The sequence below is a fragment of the Camponotus vicinus genome, unplaced genomic scaffold (assembly GCF_025532165.1).
Source record: "Camponotus vicinus isolate PSW18456_S1 unplaced genomic scaffold, iyCamVici1.0 SCAF_2, whole genome shotgun sequence".
In the NCBI taxonomy this organism is placed as follows: Eukaryota; Metazoa; Arthropoda; class Insecta; order Hymenoptera; family Formicidae; genus Camponotus; species Camponotus vicinus.
The window spans coordinates 7580217-7607158 of NW_028141956.1; the positions used below are offsets into that span (position 1 = coordinate 7580217).

A 26942-nucleotide genomic window follows, 5' to 3' on the forward strand; every position below is an offset into this window, starting at 1 on the left:
AGATCCGCGGCAGGATCATCGGCGCTATCTCAGGGATCCCGGATAATATCCCGCGGGTCTTCAGAATATAGTCCTTTCTAGAGAAGAGTCAAGGGTCGGGGCAAGAGTTAGCAACGTAATAACGTTGATTAACGATCGGTGTACAGTTCATGGATGGTGGTAGTTAAAGGAGTCCTACGATCACTGTCGACCGGCTCTCCAGTATTATATTGCGACTGTGTCTTTTAGTGTCCACGGATCGCGGCCACGTCCGCCTAACTACGTCAGGACGCGCCATAGACTTCCCCTGAACCGATAGCGTACATCTCTACGTGCGTGTACGCGCTTACCTTTGTGTACACGTACATACACACACATACAAAAGTACCTACGTGCATCGTCAAGTATGCACGCTCGTTGGCGTGTACGTAGCGTGTACGTGCCGCTACGTCGAACTACGTGTCGGCGAGCGCACCGGCGGCAACGGCAACGGCTGGCTAGGTGGTACGGGGGTCTTGGATCGATCGACCATTCGTATGGTAATGTAAGCGACTACCGGACCGAACTGCTTGCCGGAGCCGAAGACCCCATCGGCCAACCAATGTCGGCGCAATGTCGAAGAGGAAAGGGAGGTATTCCCGGATCTCTCGCGCCAAAAGGAAGCAGCGCGAAAGAGAGAGAGAGAGAGGGAGAGGGAAAAGCATCATCATGCTTCGACAATATCCACGCTTCGTCCGCTGCCGCTGACAGGGATGCAGACGTGGAGTCAGGAAACCGAGTGATGTGATCTATAGCGTTAGGCCTGGCGCTAGCGATGATTTAAACGCATAATGGATAAATCGGACGATACGAGTGCATGAGCACCTCCGTTCGGGCGTGTTGTGCCTGAAGCCGAAACAGACGGCTATCAGTTAATCAACGTTTCCTGTTACGGTTTATGATGGATTTGATAGATCGCCGAGATGCGCGAGAGACCTCGCGACCTTGAGCCGAAACGTAGTTAGTATGCAATTCAGAGACAAAGAGGAAACCGTGGGGAAATGCGTTGACAACGAGGCGGAATACTTTTAATTGATGAATCATGTTTGGTAATGACATAATCAATGTTATAGCGATATTATAATCATATGCTTAACGATTATAGAAATTATTAGTGTTATGTATAACGTAATTATAAACTAGTATATGACTATCATTGAAAATAGATACAATTATAAATCGCTAGACTGCAAAATTAGTAAAATAATAAAGTTTATATATACAGAAAATAGATTCATAATGATATGATTACATTACACTTTAGGCAAGGCTGATGATGAAAAATCAGAAAAGCAACGAATTTTTAAATCTCAACGTTATCGAATTTCGCTGTAGTAGTTTCGAGTAGTATGTGACATAATGCGAGGTTCATTTACAGCAACGAGTCAAAGTTGGTGGAACGGCCCCATAGTATCCGAAACAGTCGCGGCATGTGTACGTTATATGCTTGGCGGCCGACAAGACACTGCGACTTGCTTGGATGACGGCACACATTGGCTAGTTTTGTCGAACAATATCTTCGACGGAGTGGCCACGGAAGGAGGAGAGACCATTGGATGCCGGGCAACCCTGTGGGAACCGACGAGAACGGGCACCGGAACGAAGTTATCACGGCAAAGTGCACGGTAACTGCGTTACCGTTCACAAAGCGTCCCGCGCGCTACACTTCATCCTACTGTCTACCGTTCTCGAAGACACAACCCACTTATCGAGGTACCGTGAGGGGACGATAACCGCGAATGGGATTGTTCTCGCGGCCACCGGAAAGTGCGGTCGGCGATTGATTGGACGCGTTCCACAATTGCGCGACCGTTTTCTTTATTGTTTCCGAACGGCGTTCGTGCACGTGAAAACATTTGCACACTCCGGTTACGATTTCGCATCGCGTTATAAAGAAAGGAGCGCTGGGACACTTTGTCAAGACGCATTATCTACCTACCGGTAGAAATGAAACGCAAATAAGAAGGGAAATATGATGTTCTTCTGACGAGCGCGACGCAGGCAAGAGATAAGAATCTCGATTCGCTACGCGCGCTGGATTTCCAAATGTTTGGAATTCATTAAGACGTTTGTGATTCCGGATGTATCCCTGGACGATGCTTTAACGTTGAAGACACCGCATGACGAATAATTACGAATCTGCGCGGATGTAATAAATCGCTGTTATTTCTGGCGAGATAACCAGGAACACTCGACGACGAATGGGTCAAGATTACGAAATTTCGTAATTAAACGTGGCACGAGGATAGGTGGATGAAGTCTCCAGAACGGACGTTATTTCTGCGCTTAAGTACCCGAAACTTTGTCACTTAAGAACTTTTGACTGTTATCAAGATCAGCCGCGGTTACCGGTTCGCACATACTTCCGGTGAGAGCTGTCACTTTTAATTACTATTCGTAAAATTTACATCGAGACGATATCTTGCGTGGCTAATATGCTGGAACTACAGATTGCTAGTATCTGTAGCGATTTTTTTATATTTTCTATGATAATATCCTCAATTAAGCAAGTTTTATTATTTCTCGATAAAAACATTTAATTTTCGCTTGCTAACTAATAATAATAATAATTAAACATTTTTATGATAACTATTGGTGACAATCAAGAAGGAATTTATCCAGAATACCTATTTTTAGAAACAGAGATTTTTAAAAACACATTTCTACTAGGAGAAACTTATATAAAAATCTTATATAAAAAACTTATATAAAACTTATATAAAATCTACCAATACAACCAATACAATATTTATGTGAATTATCATAGGAAAAGAAAAATTTTCTACCACTAACGATTATTTTCGCGCTAGTAATATTGTACTTATTAGTGCTAAAATTATAAAGCAAAACTTCATTAATTTTTTTGATTTACACCGCACTGTCAAGTTTAAATTGAATTTTATGTTAGGTAACTTTTTTATAATGTTTCACCCAACGGCATAAATCTTAAAAATACCGCCAAGATGAGATAGTCGAGAAACATGGCACGAACAAATACTGATTTTCGCGGCGCACGAGGCCGAAATTCCTATTCCGCTGGATATTATCACCTCCGAGACCATCGCGCTCCGGATGTGCTCCCCGTGCTTTTGCGGCGAGTCGTTGAGGCGTGCGCATCATTCCTCAACGAAGCAGAGAACCGGTGACGTCGACAGACTTGCACGAGCAATCTCTACCAATCTTGGGTACGAAATCTGATTACGCGCCACTTCGCCCGCTTGTAAACTGGATACGTAAAATTAATTATCAGGAGGAAGAGCGGAAGGTACGTAGAGATAGGAGGGAGAGAGGGATTCGGAGAGAGACGACGACAACGACGACGACGATGACGACGAAGGATAGCGAGGGGTGGGCGCATCCCCTCGCGATGAGGAGTCGTTCCCGTAGGAACGACGAGGGGTACCGCGTAGTACCGAGGGGAGGAGAGAGTGGAAATTATACCGAATGGGGATGCTGGATGGCTGACTGGTTGTAATGTCTTACTACATCGGCGCGGCAAGTCCCGGATTCCGGCGACGCTTTTAGACTAATGACGCAAACACGCAAACACAGGCAAAACGCGATCCACAAAATTGCCGATTCGCGGCGCGGAGCAGTCAGCCGCGTCTGTCTCCCGGATGCTCGGCGAATTTACGACGGTCGATTTACCGTTCGGCGTTTTCTCCGACAATAACAGCGACGGTGCTGTTATAAACTGAATGCGCTAACCAGTGTGCCAAGAATAAATTAACACTTTCAGCTGAATATTACGACTTTTACTTATCATTTCGATAAATTTATCGTATTTATGCAATTTATAATGTAAGCATCGTATACTCGACGACGCATATGTATTTCACAGCATTCGACAGACGTTTCGAGTGTCGTGCTGTTTTCACCGCTTGATCTCGATGCGGATACTTTCTTTCAGTTGAACTTGTCGTTTGTCGAAAAAGAGATAAACAATTAACGGTGTTATAACAGCGCAGTTGCTGATAATCCGTGTGTAAATCCAATTTCAATCAAACGCAGTTAACTTGATATGAGAGAGAATCGTGCTTTTCATTAAAAAAAAGATATTTACTGGAATTACCATCGTATGATATTCCAATGAACATACATACGGGAATCGTGACGGGATTATGTTTATCACGCAAATGGATATCTCGAATTCAATTTGAAACAAGCAATTTTAATAAGCAAAGTGAAATAAAAGCTCCTCCACTATCGCTGTACTTTTCATTTTATACTTTTATATTTATAGTCTTCTCAATCTTTATGGGGAATCACTTTTCTGAGTTAATAATCAGTTTTATGTCTAAATAAACTGTGTTTACTAGCATCATCTTCATAACATCAGAAAAAGAGTAAAATATTATTTTTTTAGAATGGAAAGAAACGTTTTTTTCAATAATTAATTTCATTAGTATTATCTAATAATGTAAACTATTGAAACTCGTTCGTTCAATCTATGCGATTGATTGAAACAATAATAATAATATTAATATTAATGCAATAACAATAGAGTTATTATTATATAATTCGCTCCTCTCATTGTTGCTCGCAATGTAAAAATGTAAAATAAAAACGGCAGATTTAATTTATCAAGTGAATTACTTTTTGATTGTCACGATATTAGTGCGATATATACGCGCGCGTATGTATCGGAAATGAAGATGAAAAACCTTAAAACACAACCTGTTATCTGTTACGAGTAGTATACATCGTTTATGGGCGATCGCTTTTGGTGCCAATGTAATATCGACGATCATCTCTCTGTCCTTCTCGCCGAAGCGCGTAATCTAAAATTCGTTCGTGGCACAATTTCAACATCGAACCGCGATCGATATTAAAGTCCATTAAACTGGTAACCCGCGTGCTAACGGTTCCCAACCGCCACCGCGCGTCTGACCTGTGCGAGGTTGACCTACTGCGTCGAGGGTATTAAGTAGTAATCTCCAGGCACGATCAGACCGCGCGAGTAGAAAAAATCTGCCGCTAAAGAGACCGGACATGCCGCACGTTCCAGCAAAACCACAATCTCCGAAAATATGTTGAAGCATCTGATACATATATTTTTTTTCTATTCTTAAATTCACAGATAAGGATTATTTAACGGTTATTTAATCGCAATTAGGGAGAATTGAAGCAGTTAAAACGATTCACGACTCACGTTCGCGACCGATGTCGAGGAAACGTCGCGTTAACTCTCGCCAGACACTCAATCGGAACGATTCGAGCGCAAGAAGGACGAAGGGGAATCGAAAGAGGAAGAGAGAGAAGGAGAGAGGGAGAGGGCGAAGTGAAAGGACCGTCCCGCGATAATTCCGCCGGCGGCGTGCTGCGATAGATTTTTACGAGGTCGTCGCGGGTTATAACTCACCTCGTTTGCGGGCGGCTCTTTGAATCCATTATACTCCCGGCGGCCGTAATAAATTTGGAAATTCTGTTAAATCCGCTTCGTGCCGCGCTAACGTTTTCCAATCTCGACGTCTGACCGCGAGCGAACAGCAGCGGACTGTTTTACGGAACTGTCGACCGAGCGGCGGCATTAAGTGGTAATCTCCAGGTATGAGCGGGACGGTGGGAAGGACTGCAAAAAGCGAATTAAAAGAGCGACGGTGTGTCCGCGCGACCGCCGCACCATCGCCATCGCCGGTTCCGCCAATCACTTTAAAAGGATCGGCCATTTCGCACGCGGCCGCGGCGTAACGATCGTTACGCCTGTTAAAGCAATATCGAGGGGCCACGATTCGCTTTTACCTTTCGTCGGACATCGGCCGAGCCCGCTCAGACGATCGCGATGAATAATTGGGAACTTTTCCGTCGGCCGAGCCGGGCTCTTATTAATCGGCTTTCCGATATAAAGAGAAATGCGGAACTGCACGATGTTTCCCGAAAAAAAGGAGGGAAAGAGAGGCAGAGAAAGAAGGAGGCAAAAAAGAGGAAATCCAATTACAGCACCAGTATAATTATAAATTCCCAACTCGTACCGCGCGGAATTATTCGTTCGAGGGACACGGCCGGCAGGTAGAGCAGGCAAGGAGAGGAAAAAGGGAAGAAAACGGCAGTTTCGTTGAAAAATTAACCGCTCCTCTCCCTCGCATCGCCCGTTGCCATTCTTCTTACCGGAAGAACAAATAATTCGACCAACTGTGGTCCGCGTAAGTCATTGAGGACGCGCATCGCTCTTTTCACGATCCCTCCGGTCGCCCTGACACTTTTTCTCCCTTTTTTTTTGCCTGTTCTCTGCCTCTCGATGCTCGCTATCGCCGTTTTTGCGGTCCGCACAAAAGCTTCCGAAAAATATGTCAGTTCGAACAAAATCCGATTTGACGACGCGAGGAAAAGCGGCGAGCGTCGAGAAAGATGAGAGAAGTTTGTAGGCGGGACACTCTTGAAGATTTGAGAGGACAAAAAAGAAGGAGATAAGAGAAGTGTTAGATGGTAAAATTCTTGTAATCTGTAAAGAACTGAAGTCCGAGTGTAGGAAGCACAAATAAACAGCCGTTTCCCCTCGTAACCATCTATGAACACTGTCACAGGCAAAAGATTTCTCGATGCCACTCGTTTGCTCCCTCTTATTATAGCTCTGATATCATCCTCCTACTCACGATCAGTTATCATCGCAAGCTAACGACTTATAACATCAACCGTCTCTTTTTTATTTCTTTCATTTTTTCCCTTTTCCTTTCTCGTTTCTTCTGCGTCCTCACCGTTTTACATTTTCCTCTATTCTTTTCTTTCAGCAAGTCTCGATCTCTGATTCCTTTTACTGACTCGTTAAAGATACGCGCCTTTACGAAGTAATCGGGATTCTATCGAATCCTGGGACGGGCGAAATTGCCAATCTCCGGGAATATAGATGTCTGAAACTGTCTGAACAACAAATACAGCAATAGTCGTCGTGGTCTTCCTCAAAAGCTTTGTCGCATTATAGAATTGTAACGAATGACTTTACAACGGCTTTTATGATTTTATACTTTACAACAAACGACTCTAAATATATTAATTTCTATATCTCTTACGCTAAAATCACAACGCATGAATATTTGAATGCATATGATCCTTTTTATAACATAAGCTTGAATTTTATATATTTGACATTTTCCATCGATATTTTATATATTTTACATCGAGGGCGATATTTTAACCGCCGACCGTTCAGAAGATCGATCTCTGCGAGACAAGCATTCGAGCTATATTCTTAGCGAAATATTTGCTCGAGTACAGTTGCAGAATCCATAGCCGAGCGAATCCTATCATTGGCATTATTATAACTGTGATACCCCATGGAATATATTGCGATCACTTTATACTGTTGCCGCAACTGACGCGTGTGATGTTTCTTGAATGCATTCTTCCGATATAAGAGGACGAGAAAGCAGTTCTCCTTTTCCTATACTGGACGCAGTATAAACTGCGGTGAGAAAACAATGGCAACGCAATTTTCATGAATAATAAAAAGGACGAAATGCTCGAAAAAGCAGAGAGTCTCCCTAAGTTGATCCACCTATCGCTTTCCAGAGAGAGAACAATATTTTTTCAATTTTCTGAAAAATATGTTGACCTCGAATCTTCATCTTCCAATTTGAAAATGTTTTCGTTTCTTCCTTGTTGTGGCTTTTTAGCAATTTTATTTCTTTGTGAGATTGATCACATAAGAAGGGATAGGAATCATCATTTCTCTGTGTGAAGTAATTGCTAAATTTAAATTTTAGTGCAATATACATACATTTATCTACATCAATAAAAACGTGTATTTTCGGTACGTCTTTCCTCGCATATTTATTATTATTATTTATTGTTTATTATTTATATATCGAAAATTGAAATCGTCAAAATCATATCCATTTTGAGAGTGTAAAATACATATTATAATCGTGTCTATTTTCATTTTCTCTCTAATCCTACGAAAAATGATTCGCATGCACAAAATCATCCCCACTGAAGAGATTGTAATAACGCGAACCTCAGCGAAAGCCACCGGAGAGTATTTACTTCCTCTGACTTGAACTCGCTAATAGTTTTCCGATCGATCTCGTTGGTCCGAAAATGAAGGGGTCATTAAAGAGTTTCCGAACTATTTTCCCAAGCTCGCAGCTTTTGCACTGCGTTCGTTGCAAATTCCTCCCGAAAGCTCCTGATCATGAGATTGCCTTATGACCGATAGGGTAAAACTACCAACGAATAGGCTTTATTAAATCGATGACTTAACGAATTCCGATAAAAAATTAACTTCTCTCAGTCAAAAAAATATTTATTTAAACAAAATGAGATGCACACACATTATTATATTTCTCTTGATTTTTCTGAATTATGCTACATTTTTAACTATCTTTTCAAATCCGAGAAATATTTAACTCCATGCTTTAACGAATAAATACTGGAAAATAACATTTTTACTCTAGAAATTTCACTCTTAATCGCAATTGTTTTGCGCTGATCCGTCGTCTTTTATATATTTTACCAGGCCGTCTTCTTTTCGACTTTCTTGTGCTCACAACCACGTTCCCTTCTCATTCGTTGACGCGTCTCAGACATTAGCCGGCATTCTCCGCCATACTCCTTTCTCAGCTCACTCTTTCTCTCACGCCTTCCATCGTGCCCAAGCTTCGAGCGAGCTTTTGTTGAGCTTTTGATGGAGAGATTCCGCGCTTTGCCATGCTTGTCTGAAGCTTTTTCTTTGTCCTTTATTTTTCCCTGTTGCTCGGGGCTCCCGATAGCGACGTCTTGGTCCCAATTTCTCACGATCGAAAGATTCCCACGAGCTACTCAGCACATTCAGTGGAGAAAATATCTAACAGGAATGATTTCGATAATAACGCCAAAATGGTGTGGGGACGATTTAAGGGTGATATCGATGTCCTGAGGTTTTCTTTCTCATATTATTTGGCAATTGGTTCAATTTCATTTCTTCTTTTATCGATGCACGTATCAATTCGACAGATTCGAATTATGATTATCCATTTTTTATACCTATTGCAAGCGCGATTAAAATTGTATAATGACTTACAAATTGCAAATCTGTATAAATAAATTATAGAATCATATATTAAATTCGCATGTTTCTTCATTAATGTGCAAAAGCAATTACCTTTGCAAATTTAATGTGTTACCGCACATACGACATGCAGTTATAAAATGATTAAAAGAGAATATATATCATTTATATGTGAAATTATTTTAAGACGATATATCTTACAGAAATCCAATCTCGAAATCTGGAAACTGTATATTATAAATGTATATGTATCGTTAAATGAGACACGGTCTCTTCATTCGTGTATTTCCGTACCATATGCAGAATATTCTCTTATTTAATTCATTTTTTTTAGAAAGAGAAAAATCATACAATGGATTGAGTCGATTGAATGCGTTAGAAGACGAAGCGCATCCGTTTCGTTGTGTTATATACAAAAGTTGACTTTGCTTCAATATAATATTAAACAGAAAGAAGGATATACAATTTTTGAAGCATAACTAACAAATAGTCGCTTTTGTCTCGTTTTTTCATGCAGAAGAAAATGGTCGTGTCATTTACTTTGCCGCATGGAAGCAAAAATGTCGAATTATTTTTAGACAAGTTATCGGGACTCTCTCTTTATGTGCAAATTCGTGATTTATTTATCAGTTGCATAGACGATGGCAAAAGATATCCATATTATTTTACATTATCATATTATTTTGCATCATCACTCCATATTTTTCAGTATCTATTGAAAAAGTTTCCTTCACCAATAACGCTCTTGCCGCAACATAACGACGCGCTCGACCTATATTTCGGTGCATCTTCAAGTATTGCGTAACATTTTTTCTTGGCCAAAATCAATTCTATCGCAGAGCCTTTTTTCATTTATTCTGTTTCCAAAATGAGATTTTATTTTTACAATAGCTACCAATTTTTTTTATTAAGTCTGTATCTTTAAAATGTGCAAAAAATACTAATTATTAAAGTAAATACTAAAACTTGTTTATTTAAGACAACACAAAACGTCATTTATCGTTAAATTATACAACGAGAAGAGGGAATAATTTAATTTTTTAGAAACAAGAATAAAATAAATTCACAATTTTATAAAAGTCAGTTTTTATATTAAAGTTATTCTTATAACTCGTGTATTTATTATATTTTTGTTAAACATTTTATACATGTAGATCCAGACCGGACCTGGACATTGTGGAGAAAAAGAGAAGTGTCAAACGGAAGTTCGAGGCCCGACAACGAGAGAATGCGATGAGAGTGAAAAATAAAAGCATTCGCGTAAGCAGCGCGCCGGGCCATGAATTACTTAAGAATACGAGTTCACCGTTGGATCCGCGAATTTATAACGGCGGCCCTTGCACAAGTGGCCACGCAGAGTTACTCGTACCCGTATGCCCGCCGGTTGAATTGTTTTAATAAAGCTGGTAAACATATTTTATTTCTTGTAACGCTGTTTGCGTCTCGTAAAAAGGTTAAGCTTCTCGTGTGGCTCGGACGCCGGCAAAGAATTGTCTTTAAATCGAGAGGAAAATGCACGCGAAAAATACAATGCAATGCAACATTAAATAATGTCTCGCGAAAATGATGTTATGCGATTTCACAAACTTTTCGCGAAGCATTTAATGTATCTTTATTATACTTTTTAATTATAATAAAAATGTTGAAAGTGTCTTTCTTTTTTTTTGTGAAAATGTCAAATATAAAAACGACTGTGTAAATTAGTAATATTTTTATAACTGATATTTACGTTTTTTTACAATGAAACAATTTTAACATAACAGATTATGATGTATAACATGTAAAATATATAATAATTTTTTAACACATTTTTAATTGATTTAAAATATAATTTTATATTATTTTATTATTTTATTTAATAATCATGGTTGCAAGAAAAAATCTCTATCATTCCTTCTTATCATATATATATTGTTCCTTTTTATTATATATTTGTCCGATTTCAAGAGAAAATAAAAAAAATGACTATCAAAAAAAATGATTGGGAATCAGCACAATAATATAATTGACGGAGAGATACAATGCAACTTTGTATACATCATACCGAACAAAACAACTGACTACGCTATCAACGTAACACATCGAGTCTGACAAAGGCTGTCTGTCGTCCAGTCCCCTCCTGGGACCGGAAAAGCTATGATCTGCAAATTTCATTAACACCTACCATCCGAGATAACATTGTCTATAATTCTGTGGCCGAATTGCAGAATCCACGCTAAATGCATACACCGCCGCGTCATGCCGGATATTGCGCAAATATTTAAAACAATCGCGAAAAAGCTGTCAGCGAAATCATCGATGATATTTTTAATTCATAGATATATTTCACGTTTGATAGTCGATATGTTCTGTCGATTCCAATCCGTTTAATTTCTTTTATAGCAAAACTTTTTATTAACTCTCTCAGCAGCTTAGCGAACGAATTTTATCGTTGATTTCCGCCCGAATTCCGTGGAATTACAGTGATAAATTAATTCGGTGAGATCGCGAGAAAAACGTAATGTTCATAAAAAGCGTGATTGAACATCGGTGATAACTCACATGTGTTACGCATGTTATGATTTGTGTAATGAAGAGGCAAAAAAAAAGAAATAATTCTTCAATTGCATCTCATTTTTCTCACGCAATAAAATCTAACATTTTTTTAAAATATAGAAAAATAATTCGCAGAAATTCGCATCGCGTTTAAGGTACGTGTATCACTCACATGTGTCAATCGCCGATTTCATATCGAGATAGCAATTTACTCTTGATGTTTATGGTTTCGAACCGACCGAAGCTAGTGACCAGGCCATCAATGACTCTTCATTTTCATGATGCGGTCATAACGCAGTCTGTGAGCGACATGCCGTTCCCGTAGATTTAAGTAATCGGTACATGCCCGGGATGCGGGGAAAATTCGACTCTCCACATTTACGCCACGGCGTATACGCCACGTCGACCTTTCGGCCCGTTCGAAGCTTAATTCACCGCGAAATACCGGACGTCCATTAGCCGGCGAGTCTGCTTTAACCGAGTCCGCCAAAACTCTACTCACGCGCGTACCGCGTTCACGCACACGTCGCATGCCTATCGTACTGTCGGCTGTGTGTATATGTTTTTTGTACATATACGTGCTCACGTACCTTTATCACGCTAACCTACAAATTCGCGGCATTGACTAACGATCCCGAGCGTTTTCTATAACGCGCTGTTACGAATTAATTCGTTAATGGACTAATGTATGTTTGATGTTCAGAAATTTTCATCTAGATCCTTTATTCATCATTGATGGGGTGGGCTTATCGAGTTCACGGTAATGTGCATACGAGAAGCACGAATCTATTTGCACAGTGAGTTTCTAAAATTATCATTAATCTATCGGAATCTACTCTGTCATCTTGAATCATAACTGCTGTTTATGTTAAAAACCTTCTACTTGTGGAAGCGTTAACAATTTCCAAATTTCAGCAATTGTAAAAGATTAAAAATAAAACAGCGATATAAACCATAAGCTCCTCTCTCTCTTGTATACAAAATAAATTACGTTGTTTTCTTTCTACATTCAAATGAATATTATCTTTTTGGAATTTTAATTCGCGAGATTTATCAAGATATTTAGCATCGAGCATAATAAGCTACAATACATAATTATATGCTCGATATTTTCTCTCAAAAAACTTATTCCAAAATAAAAAATCTCTGTTCTTAATCAAAAATTACGTTGTAATACTAATTGTAATACTAATTGTAAGTACGGTACATGACTCGCTCATTAAATTCCAACGTAATAAGACGAAAGTGCCATTGTCGAGAATGAAAATTGGGCAATAATGCGAGAAGCAAGGTCGCTATTTGGCGCACCTTCTCGGCTTGATGATCAAACGGCCGGCGACACAAAGTTTGCCATGTATAAACAACACAAAAGCCTATTGAACTCCGTGAGGCAAGGCAGGGGGCATTAGAGACAGCGGAACGTTTCCTCCTTGCAATTAGCTAGCTAATTGCCTGCCGTTGTGATACGGTAAGCGCATTACAACGGAGCTGCGCATCGGATGACTCTGACGTTATGTCGGCGATGCATCTTCGATCTGCCGGCTGTCGTCTGTCGGCGGTGCATTCAGTGGTCCGCACATCTCGACCTGAATACACCGGCCTCACGTAATACAGGACCCATGTTGCGTTCCCTAATTACCGTCGTAGCCGAGCGAAGTCGACTCGTGATGAAATTATCGGCTTATAAGCGTGTCCCCTTCCTTTCTCTCTCTATCTCTCTCTTTCCGTCCCCTCTTTCTCTCTCGCTCCGCTTATTGAAATTGTTTTACGCGTTCAAATTCATTTTCATGAAATTCCGAAACGAGACAACAATCCGAATTTGTATAATAATCGAGAAAAATATCCCAATTTATAATTATTTGTGTATTTTCTGGTTATAATAATTAGAGCACAATTTAAAAATGTCGAATCGATATCAAACTATTTTTTGAAATATTTTTAGGATATGTTGTTGCTATTTGTGTGAATTATTTTTAATTGTTATAATCTATTCTAATGCGCTATTCGGGGAAATGTTTATCTATTTTCGAAATATTGACAGTATTATTTATGAAACCATTAATTATGGAAGCATGAATCAGAGAATAGGGAGATATTTAAAGTCCATTGCTCTACAATTTAATAATTTATTATTATTAGGAACTAGAAAAGAGAAAAACAGAAGAGACAGAGAGAAAGACAGATTTAAAAATTACCACTTTTTGCGTTCAACAATTTGTTATCAAAGTAATTGAAAACATTAGAGTAAAGACCATTTTATTTACGAAATATGATCAGTTTGCTTGCTTCTCGCTTTTCAAAAGGCATCATACTTGCAATTTTTATCACGATCACCCCTCTGTGTAGGTTGAATAAGAAAAATCCCGTAGGTATTAAAAAATAAACGCATCTACCGTTTTCGATACTTATTTAGAAGCCGACCGTTGGGAAATCATACAACGAAAGTTTCCGCACCTCACTTTTTCCGTGAAATTATGGAATATCGGCGTACGAGGTTTTGCACTTTAACTACCAATGTAGCAACGCTGCCGCTCCATTTATTTTACCATCGATAACGTCGATTCGCCACCATTTGCTACTTTTACATCGAAACCGTATTATTGTGACAGGTTTTGCTGCCTTTCCAATAGTTATGACAAACGATTTAATACGCGAAATTCGATGCAGCAGTTTTAAATGAGTCGTAGTAATAACTGTCCGCAATTAAATGAAAGATTTCATTCAGCTTTATTTTCTGCGAATTATTTCTATAGTCAAAACGTGCTCTCTTCCAGAATTGCATTTTACAAACTATGATTATATTATAGAATGAAATTAATTAGACTGTAATAAACTTTCAAGTATTATAATTTGCAATTTGGATGGAGAAATTATTTCTATATTTTTTTAAATAAATTTAAGTATGATTACATGTCTTATAATCAAATAAAGATAACAGGAATATGTGGATATAAAATAAAGATTCACTTAATACGACAATTCGTGGATAGGCGAAAGAATGCAGCATGTAATATGACTTGGTTTTTACTCTGTTTTCAATAGAACATTATATTCTACTCTTTCTCAAGAGAATAACATAGAAAATGCAAAATATTCCATGCAAATATTATAAAAGCAAATAGAAAAATTAAACAAAAAAATGTTATACAGACAGAAAATATTTAAAAAAATTTTTCTTTAACATTTTTTAGTTTACTGATAAAATAATAGTGACGAAATCATTGAAACTTGGATGTCAATTATTAAAATAACGAAGAATCCTATCCCATTAATGATATTAAATATGAATATTAAATATGGAAGTAAACGTAGCATTTCATACAATTTATTGTTTAAAATACTGAAGGGTGAAGGGCGCGTTCACCCTCAGAGAGTTGAGTGGGATTAAAATGAAATATTTGGGATATACGTTGGCTGCTCATTAAGCTTACCCTGAAAAAAGAAGGGGAACACTTGTGACGCGGGCTTATCCCTAAGAGTCCATTTCATGTCGCGAAACATAATCGCTGTAATCCAAGATGGCGTAAACAGTAATTATTCCTTTGAAAAGGACTTGCGTCCCTCATAATCCTCTCCTGTGACCCTCACTCGGATCTCATAATTCCATCAGAAGATCGTAGTATCTATGATTATAGTTCTACAAAATGCTGACGGTAAATCTCTTAATTAATCGACGGACAGACGTTGTATGGAAGTATTGCGTATTTAATTCTAGAATACTATTCCTATTTCTTGACAGATACGAGTATTTAGAGTATATTATGTTATCTTTGTATTAAAATGAAAAGCCGCGTGTTAAAGGACTTAATTTTTTTCGCAATTGCAAAAGGTTGCAATTACGAAACTTGTGCCCTAAAATGTATCTACGAAATCTATCTTGAAATCTGTCTAAAATCTATTTTGATTATTAGACTAAAGAGATTATATAATGTTTGCGATATCTCAAAATATAAAAAGCTGTATAGAGATAAATGTAACAGATATAAAATAGTCATAACTTCGTAATTTTACGAAGAATATGAGGAAGAGACGTTTGCTCTCTCGCAACGCAATGAATACGAACTTCTTACTTTCGATCGGACTCATTTTCGTTTTCTTCTCTGCCTGATGAAGCGATCTCACTGCGCCACATTCACTTTTCCAATCATCTCTCTTCGAGTCATCTTTCGATATTCTCAGATTTCGCTTTATCCATCTCGCCAAGTTGCAAAGCCGACGGTATTAATCACGAGATCAAACGACGATTTAGGGTGACTTTCTTCGATGCCTCTTCAAATTCCTCTCATTCCGCCGTTCAAGGTGAGCTTGGCTTTAAAGCTTAATCCCTTAAGAGCCGCTCGAAACCAACCTACTCGATGCTAGGTCCTGTTAAGGTGGGCCGACTCGTTGAGAGGGTGGCTCGAATATTACGTACCCCGTCTTCCCCGTTCACCCTCTGTATCCTTTTACACCACCTGCTGCCAACATCGGAACATTAGTGCAACTTCAGGAGACAAGCTTTTATATTCCGGTAATGTAGCCGGCGCCGGTTGGGTTATTCGTTTAATGAAGTTAACTAGCGTGACGCTCGACGTACTTGTTGGTGAGACGATTACACTCCGCATACGCGCGTGAGAGAACTTGGATTTCCTCTAACCTTGTTTGAGAAAAATGAATGACCGAGAAAGAGGGAGAGAGACGACTAGATACCATTTGCGAAATCTTGTTAAATCGCGATGTACGTTTTATATTTAACGCATGCTATATGACATTACAATCGACACTTGTAATACTTAATCCTCGAGTCTACTGCGTGCTTCTCCGATTTTCTCTCTCGCTGTTTCTTTACAAAATCAAACAAAGAATACTATATTTTAAAACGAAAAATAGGAACTCTCTTCAGAGAAATAATCCGAGAGTTTCTACAGTGAATAATGCTGATATTGATGAACTCGAAAATGGAAAATGTACAATCATTACTTGTAAAATTTCTTCGCGGAGTGTCTTTATATGGATTACATTAATAATGAAAAAGTAATTTGTTATAAAAAGGAATTTCCGTCAGCAAGTGAAAATATATTTTTTTTTAAATAAATTTTTTTAAATTACATCGTCCATTATTTTCACAGTTAATTCGCCGATTTCACGACATTTCCTTCGCTTCGTTTTGGAGCGATTTGCACCGACGCCTCAAACTCGAGGGGCTCTTTTTCTGCGACTCAGGGCAATTTCGCATAGATCGATTTCTCTTGAAATGACACGAAGCCGATATATGAGGGTATGTACAAGGCGTCCCAAAAGTTCACCGCAGAAAGTTCCCTTTATCGATGAATCCTGTCATTAGTTCAAAATCAATTTTTTTCTAAAAATTTTAGCACGTTCCAAAAATTACATTACGAGCGATGTAAAGATAAAGAATTTTTGAACAATCTTACTTGTGTTAATAAATTTTTAATTAGAATTTATTTTAAGAGAATTTAATTTGAGATCTAATACTTCTTTGATAAATTGTATTCATTATCGAAAATTAGCAAATATCGTGAAAAGAATTGCAAGTCAGTAAAATTGCTAAAGAAAAAAACTCAACTTTCAAAAAAAAAAGAAAAGACATAAAGTACAATTTCTAGAACACCACATATATAAACCAACCTCCATATATAGACAGTACACCTGCATCGCCGTATGTGCTTGAATTATGAAGGCGCGTTTGCATAAGACTTTTACGGCGGATTTTATCCTACGTAGTTTATTGGCACGTCCCTTATTGGCCGGTCCTCTCACTTGGAACCGACAGCGATTAATTCCTTTTCCCTCCATGGCCGGATATGAATTTTATTTTAGACGCAATCATTACGGATGCATACGTACCAACTGCATTCGCCGCGGTGCGATGGAAAATCCGCTGAATCATCCGTTATTCGTGCTACGACCTGGCACCAATATAATTTAGCGTTACGAGGCATCGAGAAATGTGGACGCAATTACGAAATCGTGAAAGTTAATAGCATTTGATGACTTGGCGAATTGAACTTGCGTTAAACGTTCCACAATTACAGAAATAAAAACTACGTGTTATTCTACTTCTAATATTCATAGAAATTGCAATTATATATCCATTAACATATTATTTTTCTATTTATATAGTTATTAAGAGCTTTGAGAAATATCTAAATCTTTCCTTTTTTTCTCGAAGTATCTTATCTTTTATCTGAGTCTTTTTAGATTTCGTGTCGATATTTCTGCGAAAATATTGAGAAAATTTAGCATCGATTGCAAATTTCCAACTTACAACAATATATATCTTTTTAATAACTAATGTTCAAATTAAAAATATATATTTAATATTATATTTATATAAATATATTTAATTCTTTTTCAATAAAGAGAATAGAATAATTTATTATTTTTTTAATCCTAATATCTATTTATAGATTTATATCTATTTATACGTCTCTTAGTTTATAAAAATCAATCTCTTTAAATTATATGCAATTTAAATTCTACTAATCAACCAATATGTTTTCCCATATTGAACTTATTGTTACACCATTTATTCATGTATTTTTTTTTATATTAATATTAATACTTTAAAAAATGGAAAAAATGAACAATGAAATGCTATAACTATCATTACAATTCTGTAATAAAATGTTACACAACATCCTCATCTCCTCATGTTTCACGTAATTGTCATAACATCAACCTGCGGCTGTTTTCGATGCGCAGAAAATATTCCCTATAGATTGCATCGAGATAGTTTCCATATCTGTACACTTCAAAATTGAATCACTCGAGAAAGCCAGCGAATGGCGGATGAAAATTTCACCACTCGGCATTTTGCACGCAAATCTTCATGACAAGTTCTCTCTTCCTAACCCATACAATCCCATCAAACCCCATCACTCAGTCACTCTTTCATCCGGCAACTTCTCAAGTGTCTTGAGACATATCGAAGTGCGCCGGATTACTTTCTCGTATCTCCTCGGGGATGGAAACTTTACAACCAGTCAACATACAAAGATCGCGAGAAGAAAGTCGACCACGGCGAAAGTTGCGAGTGAATTGGCGGAATATTTCGCAGTTGAATACCAGAACTGTCGGAGTCCGATTGCACTCTCGCAGTTTCTTCTCTCGCTTCGAGCGAGAAGATGAAGAGAGAAGTCTTCGTCGAAACATCATTTCAACATCGGAAACATCGAGATAAGAAATCCGCGTATAACAAGAAATCCAAAAGCAGGCATACTTCAAAAAGTATACATCTAGTTACTATAACAATGTACTTAAATGCATTACAAATAAAAAATGCGTCATCTTCATATACCACTTTATAAAAAATATTTAACACGAAAAATTAAATTAATTTAAATATAAAATTAAATATAAAATTATCCAAATTATTTTCGCTTTTTGTAATATTCGAAGTAAAGTCTTTCGAGAGCAATCGGATTGTTTCGAATTGACTGGAACGTTACTCGAGGATCGCGATGTAATGGCCTCCGTCCGTCGCCAAGTCTGAGTTGCACGTTCTTGGAGATGACGTCTCCAGATGCTGCACATCTCTCGTCTCGCGAGATACCTTGCGACGAGTATTTGCGACTCCGATTACGAAAGTCGAAGGCGATTCGATTCAACCATGGGGAAGGACGATACGAGACGAGAGCGATTCTCCTATCGATTTTCTCAGGCACGAATCTGCCCTCGAGCTGCTTTTTCCCTTAAAATATGCTGATTATTCGGCGCCAGTCACGTTTTTGTATTACATCGGAATTACGATACACTATCTCGCGCCGAAAAGACGGAAAACAGAAATTTATTATTTCCCCTCCGTTATTTATGCGTCCGGTTTGATTTCCAGAATCTGGAAGTCACCGAGGTCTACTTCTTTTGGGCACGTGTCGCGCGCCTTTACTTTTGTATAGCGTCGCACATTTAGACACGAGAGGAATTTATGCGCGACGTACAATGATTCAGCACGCACTCCTCGTTCTTGGGCGCAATCCCCGCGTAAGCCATCGATATTTCAGAGATTCGAGTGCGTGTCACTTTCGCGAATCTCCCCACGATTCGTGGATTCTCTAGATCCCGTGAGAAATCGTCGATTTTAGACTGTCGTACATCTAGTTATCCTGTAGCGATTTCGACGTAACAGCATCGGCGAATTCATTTCTCCTTCATTCGCTTTCCTTCTCCCATGAATAGATCGATTCTCGTTTGCTTTATAATCTCGGTTATCAATTATGTATGAATCAAATGATAACGTGAAAGAGAGCGTTTTGAGCCCGCACGAATTGATCACCTGTTGCTCAATCAAATATACGAAACACTGCTGTTAAAATTACGATTTATTCCTATTATATTCATTTTCGCCGCCGGCTGAGGTAGGGCAAATATTTGCCGCCGATGGCAAATGCAATTGCGGCTCGGTAGCGCGTAAATTTTGCGGAAATATACACGTTACGAAACGCCTCTCTCGTAGTAAGGCCAACACTGTGTTCGCGGGATTGTCGGGGCGGGAAAGGTCAACAAAATTCTGAAGAAGCGCTTGTTGCATCATTCGCTTCCGCTAAAACGGTGCTACCGAGGCCTTTCGCGCTTCGACCCTCTCGAAAAACAATTTCTTTATTGCCGGTACGTAAACGTCTCCTCGTAAAACGGTGCCAAGAGATCGGTCAGAATCTTTTCCACCGCGTCGACCATCCTTATACGGACAAATCCTCGAGAAGGAAAAGATGTAACATCTCATCCCTCTTTGGGGGCGTATTCTGAAATTTTACGATGGTGACGCGGAGAGACGTAAAGCCGAAAATAACGATAAAAGGATCCTCTTCGAATAGATGCGCGCTGAATTTAAAGAGACGGAAATAAAACCGTATGCCGTTTGAAATCGATCATTTCGCGTTGACTTCATTGTTTCACTCGAACGTCGACTTAGATCAGACGAAAGGACGAAAGACTAAAAATAAAATGAAAGAATAAAGTAATCAATATCACGGATATTGAAACGATTCGACTAATATGATTAATATCCTATATTCTATTGTTCTATTCCGGTATGTTTGTCAATATTTAATTATCGAAAAATTATTCTTGTTTGTACGATAACGTCAACTTGATGTAATCCTCGCGTTAATAAAATCACTTCAAATTATTATCATTATCGGACTCTATCAATCAATCATAAAAATATGAAAGCAATTAAACGACAAATATATTCAATACACATATACACACACGTACACGTACGTACATACAGATGTACATGTCCCTAGAAAAATCTTATAAAATCATAATAGTCGTCACAAGACATCAATCTTAATTATTTTGTAATTTAACACATAAGAGGCGTACATGTGATCAATCAGAAGCAAACGCATCCTTAATAGATTTTCGTTGTTTTCTGCGAAATTAATCAAGTTAATAAAATAAGATCTATGACTTAATTTTGTCTTATATCTCGTCGAGGAAAATCTCTAAAAAGAAAAACTCTTTCTCGCAAGAAATATCGAAGTCTTACGATCGCATTGCGGCAGATATAAATCTAAATGTAACGATAAAAAAAACTCAATGTGCATCGAGTGAAATATGTTGAATACATTGACAAAAAGAGGGGAAAGAACGAGAGAGAAAGGGAGAAATAGAACGTGGAACATCGTAAAAAAAGATAATAAAAAGGAAGGCGTTCATCTCCAGGGGTAACTCGTCCACTCGGTCCATCATATTCGCGCTTTTACGCGCACGTATTTGCATACATAGTCAAGTGGTACAGGGGCTGAGAAGTCGCAACTAAAGGAGAAGGAAAACCTGAAATGAAAGAAAATCGGTAGAACGAGCGATGATAGGAGAGGGAGATAAATTCCTACAAAATCACGATATCTTCCAAGAGGAAACCGGCATCTCTTCGTCATCTTCGTTGTCTTCGCCATCGTTTCTCGGTCGTACAATAGTCATCGCGCGCGACCTCGGACACAAGGAAGGCGCGGTGGCCGGTTCGCCAGGCGGACAATAGCTTTGCCGACAACTTTGTTGTCGCGACGCGGTCGACGTCGGCGCTTGTATTGTTTGTCGTCGCCGGTGGAAAAGCGCGCGGAAAGAGGATATAGCGAGAAATTGAGGAGGCGGGGAAGGTGGAAATGGTTGCGGGGGCCATGCGGAAAGTCTGCAGGCGATTTCTATTGTCGACCGCGAAACGCTCTCTCGGCCGCCGATATAATTGGCGCAGCCGCGCGCCGGATAACTCGGACGATAACGAGGATAAAGAAACGGCGCCGCGGAAGAAGACAATGAAAGGAGGGGAGAGGAAAATCCCGAGAAAGTCCCGGGGGTTGTCGAGCATTGGGTCGCCGCTCTCTTCGGCCTTTCTGACGATAATAGCACGCGAATCCCGTGTTAAGTTTGACAGACTCCGCCAAGATAAAGAGGACGGGACAACTTATACAATAGCTCTTAGAATTTCTCAATATATAGCTGTGACTATAGCAAATAGCCGGTAAATTTCTGCTCTCTATTCGCCATGTTTTTATTTCTGCGCAATATATACGAGAATCCGATATTTCGCAATTTGTTCGCATATTTCCTATTATTTCGAATGTTTTTTCAAACGCATGTTTATTGCGATCTACATAATCAGAAAAATGACACAGTTAAAAGTCCTGTTGTATCGAAAGGAATAAACTCTCATAGGTATAGTAATTTCCTTCTTCATTCATGCTAAAGATAAAACTATAATTTATAAGAGAATGTAATTAACATTAATTTTTTTTAAGGAAACTAAAATTGCCGAATCAAATCAGATCATATTGCATTATATTATATTACATATTTCATTATATTATTATATATTATATTACATATTATATTTATATTACATTTCTGTATAAATATTATTATCTTTCTAAATAAATATAATTTTCTGAAAATCGGGAGAAAATTAACTTATTAGATTGACATTCACAGTATCATAAATACATTCGAAAATCAGGAATATTATGAACCACAGAAGAGCGAGAAATCGAGCTATTTTTATCGAATAATTATTGGACGAAAATCTTTGATAAGAAGAATTAAAGCGACGGTAATAATGAAGCGGATAAGAGAAATCCAATAACTTTTCCTTTATCTGCCATCCGAATATCGATTGTTAGAATAATAGCGGTTAAAGAGGATATATCAAATAGAGAAAAAAGAAGAAAATACAACTAGATATAAACATGTGTCTTTGAATATATATTTAGTAAGCTTGACTACTCATCTATCACTACTCATCAAGATCCAACAAGTTCATCGGTTTAAAATGTATTTGTGAATGAAGGCGAGTAGATCAGAATACGCGAAAGTACTACTACCGACCACTAACTTCGCCTGCGAGTTCCGATTGCTCTTGTAATTGACGAGACTGTGAAAGATGGACTTTCTAAGAGCTACCCCGAGGCGTTGGTGGTAATTGCAGTTTGATCGCGCCCTTACTGCAAACTTTCACCCAGTTTGTGGGCCTTGTAATAAGTCTCAAGTTCGCTTTCCAGTAACTTTAGCCTCAGACAGCGAAAACTTGTAAAAATTACAGAAGTACCTTCTTCATAAATTGTAATTCGAATGTTATCCAGTTGCGAAACAAAAACGCTTCCGCAAAGTATATTGAATAATAATTTTTAATTTATTAATGCAATATATAATTCAAAATAATATCCTACACATTTTTGGGAAGCTATAACATTTTTAACGCAAAATAAAAATCTACATCAAATAATCTCAAAAAAAGAATCAAAAAATTTAAGAAGTATAAAATTTTAAATAAACTATGTGTATAATTCTAGAATATAATTGTAGAAAATAATTCTGCAATACATTGCATATCTTTTTCACTTAATTTTCCATTCACGCAAAACTCCATGAATAATTACACACGCGACTGCTTCGAATGAACAACCAGGCGTCAGGAGGTCGCTATTAAATCAACTCAAGAAGATTGTCTTCATCTTTGTCGTATGAGTGCCGTCGAAACGGAAGCAGGACAATCGTGGGAGTTGTTTGGAACTTCGTATGCCGCGTCCCCAACTTAGATTTAACTACGAGTTCACCCCAAGGATTAATGTAGCGCCGTCGTAATTACATGAAGAACGGAAGCGATGTGGGTCGAATCACGTGTACCTCGAAACAGGTCGAATTAATCTTCTTGCTCGCCCAAAGGCTGAACTTTACGCACGACTCGCGCATGACTTCCTTTGACGCGATTCAGCCTCTATCGAACATATCTTTTAATTGGATATCGATGAGATGCGCAGGTGCTTTGTGTGATCTCTTAAAGTTCATGTTATTGAAGATGTTACATTTTACATTAAGATGATCATTTCCTCTTTCACAAAATGAAATGTTTTTTTTATGTTCAGGAGATTTTGACAGACTATCTATTTTAATTAGCTTGATATGCTTTTCTTTTGTTAAAACAAAATTTATGATATTTATCATGATCCTATTACATGTGGTATAATTACATTAAGACATTCAAATTATGAAAATGAAATAACAATGTACAAAAATGCTGAATTAATAATATTACAAATTAAATTAAAAACTTTTTGCAAGACACATTTTCAATTATATAACATTCAAAACCGCAAAAAAATATGAAGCGAAAATATCATGCGATTCGTTTGACCCTTTTGGCAAATCCTTTCAAAAGATCTCCGTGGTATATTGAATTCTGCGATTTCATTCCGCTGATCACATCAGCGTTCCCGCACATCTATCCATATCAGCGGACTACCTTTCGAGAAACGAAAGATCTGTTTTCCCGGGGTGGGAAACGGGAACGGGGCGGTCCGGTCAGTTCCAGTGGCTTTTCCTAACTTTCGATCCCGCGAGACTGGTCGCTGAATGCCCAATGTCTACGATCCACAGAGAGCTATCTTAGTTTTACCCTACGGCACGTCCAATGTATAATTGACGAGTTGCACAAAGTTTGTTTCGTTTCAATGTAAAAGACGTGTATACGTCAAATATTTTGACATTTTCTCCAAATACAATATCTCCGAGCAAAACGCGATCTTTCAACTAATCGCATATAAAACTTCCTCTGCTATATATGACATGATATTTAATTATTTTGATGTCTAAAAAAATATCTACATACCTAGATAAAAAATAGAAGCAGTCAAAAATAATATCTTTTGATTGAATATGCTCGTGTGCAAACGCGAAGGCACAGGTATATAAAAGTTCAGGCAAATTCGTTTTATGAGATATTCAAAATCCGATTTTCTATTCAAATCATATCTCGCTTTCAATAAAAGATTTAACACAATTTTTCGTATAAATAGTTTATAGAAGTAATATGACAGTTCCGAATAAAAATATTCTCCACGTATATTAAAGTGATAGATAACCAAATCATTTTCTTACTTGGAAAATAGCATCCATTATAATCTGAAAATTACGTCGGTTCATGTCTTATTATGACCATTATACATTCGCTCTTCTCAGAGAATTTGCTTAAAAGATACATAAGCTTCTTCTCTTTCTACCTCTATAATTTTATCAGCGCCTCTTTCGTGCTGCATAATGCATCGGTTATTCCTCTGTAGACTTTTAAACGTCATTAAAATACTTAATAACTAAAGATACCTGTTTCCCTTTGTGATTACAGCGGAGAATTTACCGATGGGTTTTCCAATGATTACTCAAGCGCCGACGACAAAGGTAGTCGAGATGGGCCACAACGCGGTTCTTCTTTGCACGGCGGTTGGATCCCCGACACCCATCATCTCCTGGGTGCGAGACATGCTACCTATCGACACGTCAAATCCACGATACACGGTCCTGGATTCCGGTAAGTAACGAGCACCTGTCAATCAAAGTACGACCGGAGCATCATATTATTGTTCGTTTTTTTGAGAGATTGTTGTGCAACGCGTGTGCTCGAAAGCTCCAACTAGTTTATGCAGTTTTAGCTATTAAAAGCTATCGATACGATGCGGCGAAATAAGCGCGACGTTATCGCGACGAGCGATGAACGTCGCACTTTATTCGCGAGACGGGAAGTAGGCCGATAAGGGAGGAAAGGAACGCGCAAGGACGAGGAGAGAAATATGGCGGATACAGTGAGAGCGATCGAACGATGACAAAGGCTATGAAAGATAGAAAGATTAAGAGTGTTTGGCGGGTACACAGGTAGGTAACAATGGGGCGCCTCGTCGACGGCGCGCGACCGCTGGCGCATGTCATATCTCGTTGAGTGCTCGGGGTGCGTAAGTCACTGTCAACTCGCGGCGGCGTTGATCGAGTGGTCACGCGATACGCGAACATCCAGCACATCCATCTCGTTTGCCGAGAGCGCACCTGGCCCCTTCGTCCCCCTCTTTCGCTCATATTCACCGAAGCACACTTTGTGCCCGATCATATGCGCGCTCATAACCGTGTCGTTAAAGTGCTTTCGCGCTATTTTCATCGCTGCGATTAACGATCCGGGTTAAATAGCGATCCGCTCGAAAATTCATTACGTCGTCTTTTCATCTTGACGATAGCGATCCGTAAAAGTCTCACTAAAGCGCGCTATTCGCCGAAGAAATTCGCGAATTTATAACTTGAACGATGACCTTGTTTCAAGTTGTATCTCGCACGATACGTGGCTTTTCGCGAGGAATATGATAATGCGATCAATAATCAAGTATACAGAATGAGAAAGTTCATTTAAATGTTATTGATGTTACGTGTTTTTGTTATTTAGAATTCAAAAGAGCACGGCGGTCGGAAATACGTTGCGTGTCTGACCGCACGTCGTTCTGACTACTGCCACGTTTGACACATGTACTCTAAAGATCCGCACGTATTAATCTACCTCGTCAGTTTAAACAAAAAAATGTTAAAGATCTTTTTACAAGCATAACCTCGTGACATTACTACGAATGTCCATTAGAGTCTTGATAAGAAATCTTGCTTACAATTTATCCAATTATTTGTTAATCCAGAAATAGTAGTAGCACAGTTCGTGTCTGATAATAGATAAATGTCAACTATCTCTCTTGATGTTTCCTAAATATAAACGTACTACTTCTTAAATTTAATTGACATAAGTGTAATTTAAAAACGAATATTATACAATCTTTTCCTCCACAGTACACATTTTGCCGCTAAATTTGGCTCAACTCCATAAGATACCTCATGATCGCGATAAATTCGATATATATATAAATCGTGATGTCCAAAAGAACCCTTTTTATAACGCAATTTCTTCCCTCCTTTGGTATTTCTCTTAATGTCTAAATTATAATTAAGAGGAGGGAAAATATATTCTCGAAACTATAAGGCGCATCGCTGCCGAGCGGAAACTCCTTGCGAAATATATTAATAATACTCCCCGAGGAAGTCGACGGCGCGATAAGGGAGGGCGAACGAATAATTTTCAACGAGCGTTATACGGAGTTTCGTTAAAGCG

The 26942-nt window shown here is 38.5% G+C and overlaps 1 protein-coding gene across 5 annotated transcripts in view; it reads left to right on the forward strand.

Moving 5' to 3' along the window:
• Lar (tyrosine-protein phosphatase Lar) overlaps positions 1-26942 on the forward strand; it is a 261039-nt gene that overhangs the window by 199768 nt on the left and 34329 nt on the right. For all 5 annotated transcript variants that reach the window (XM_083091364.1, XM_083091368.1, XM_083091365.1 and 2 more), the window contains one exon: positions 25155-25337. In XM_083091364.1, the coding sequence (XP_082947490.1) occupies positions 25155-25337 (183 nt within the window). The remainder of the gene's footprint in view (positions 1-25154; positions 25338-26942) is intronic.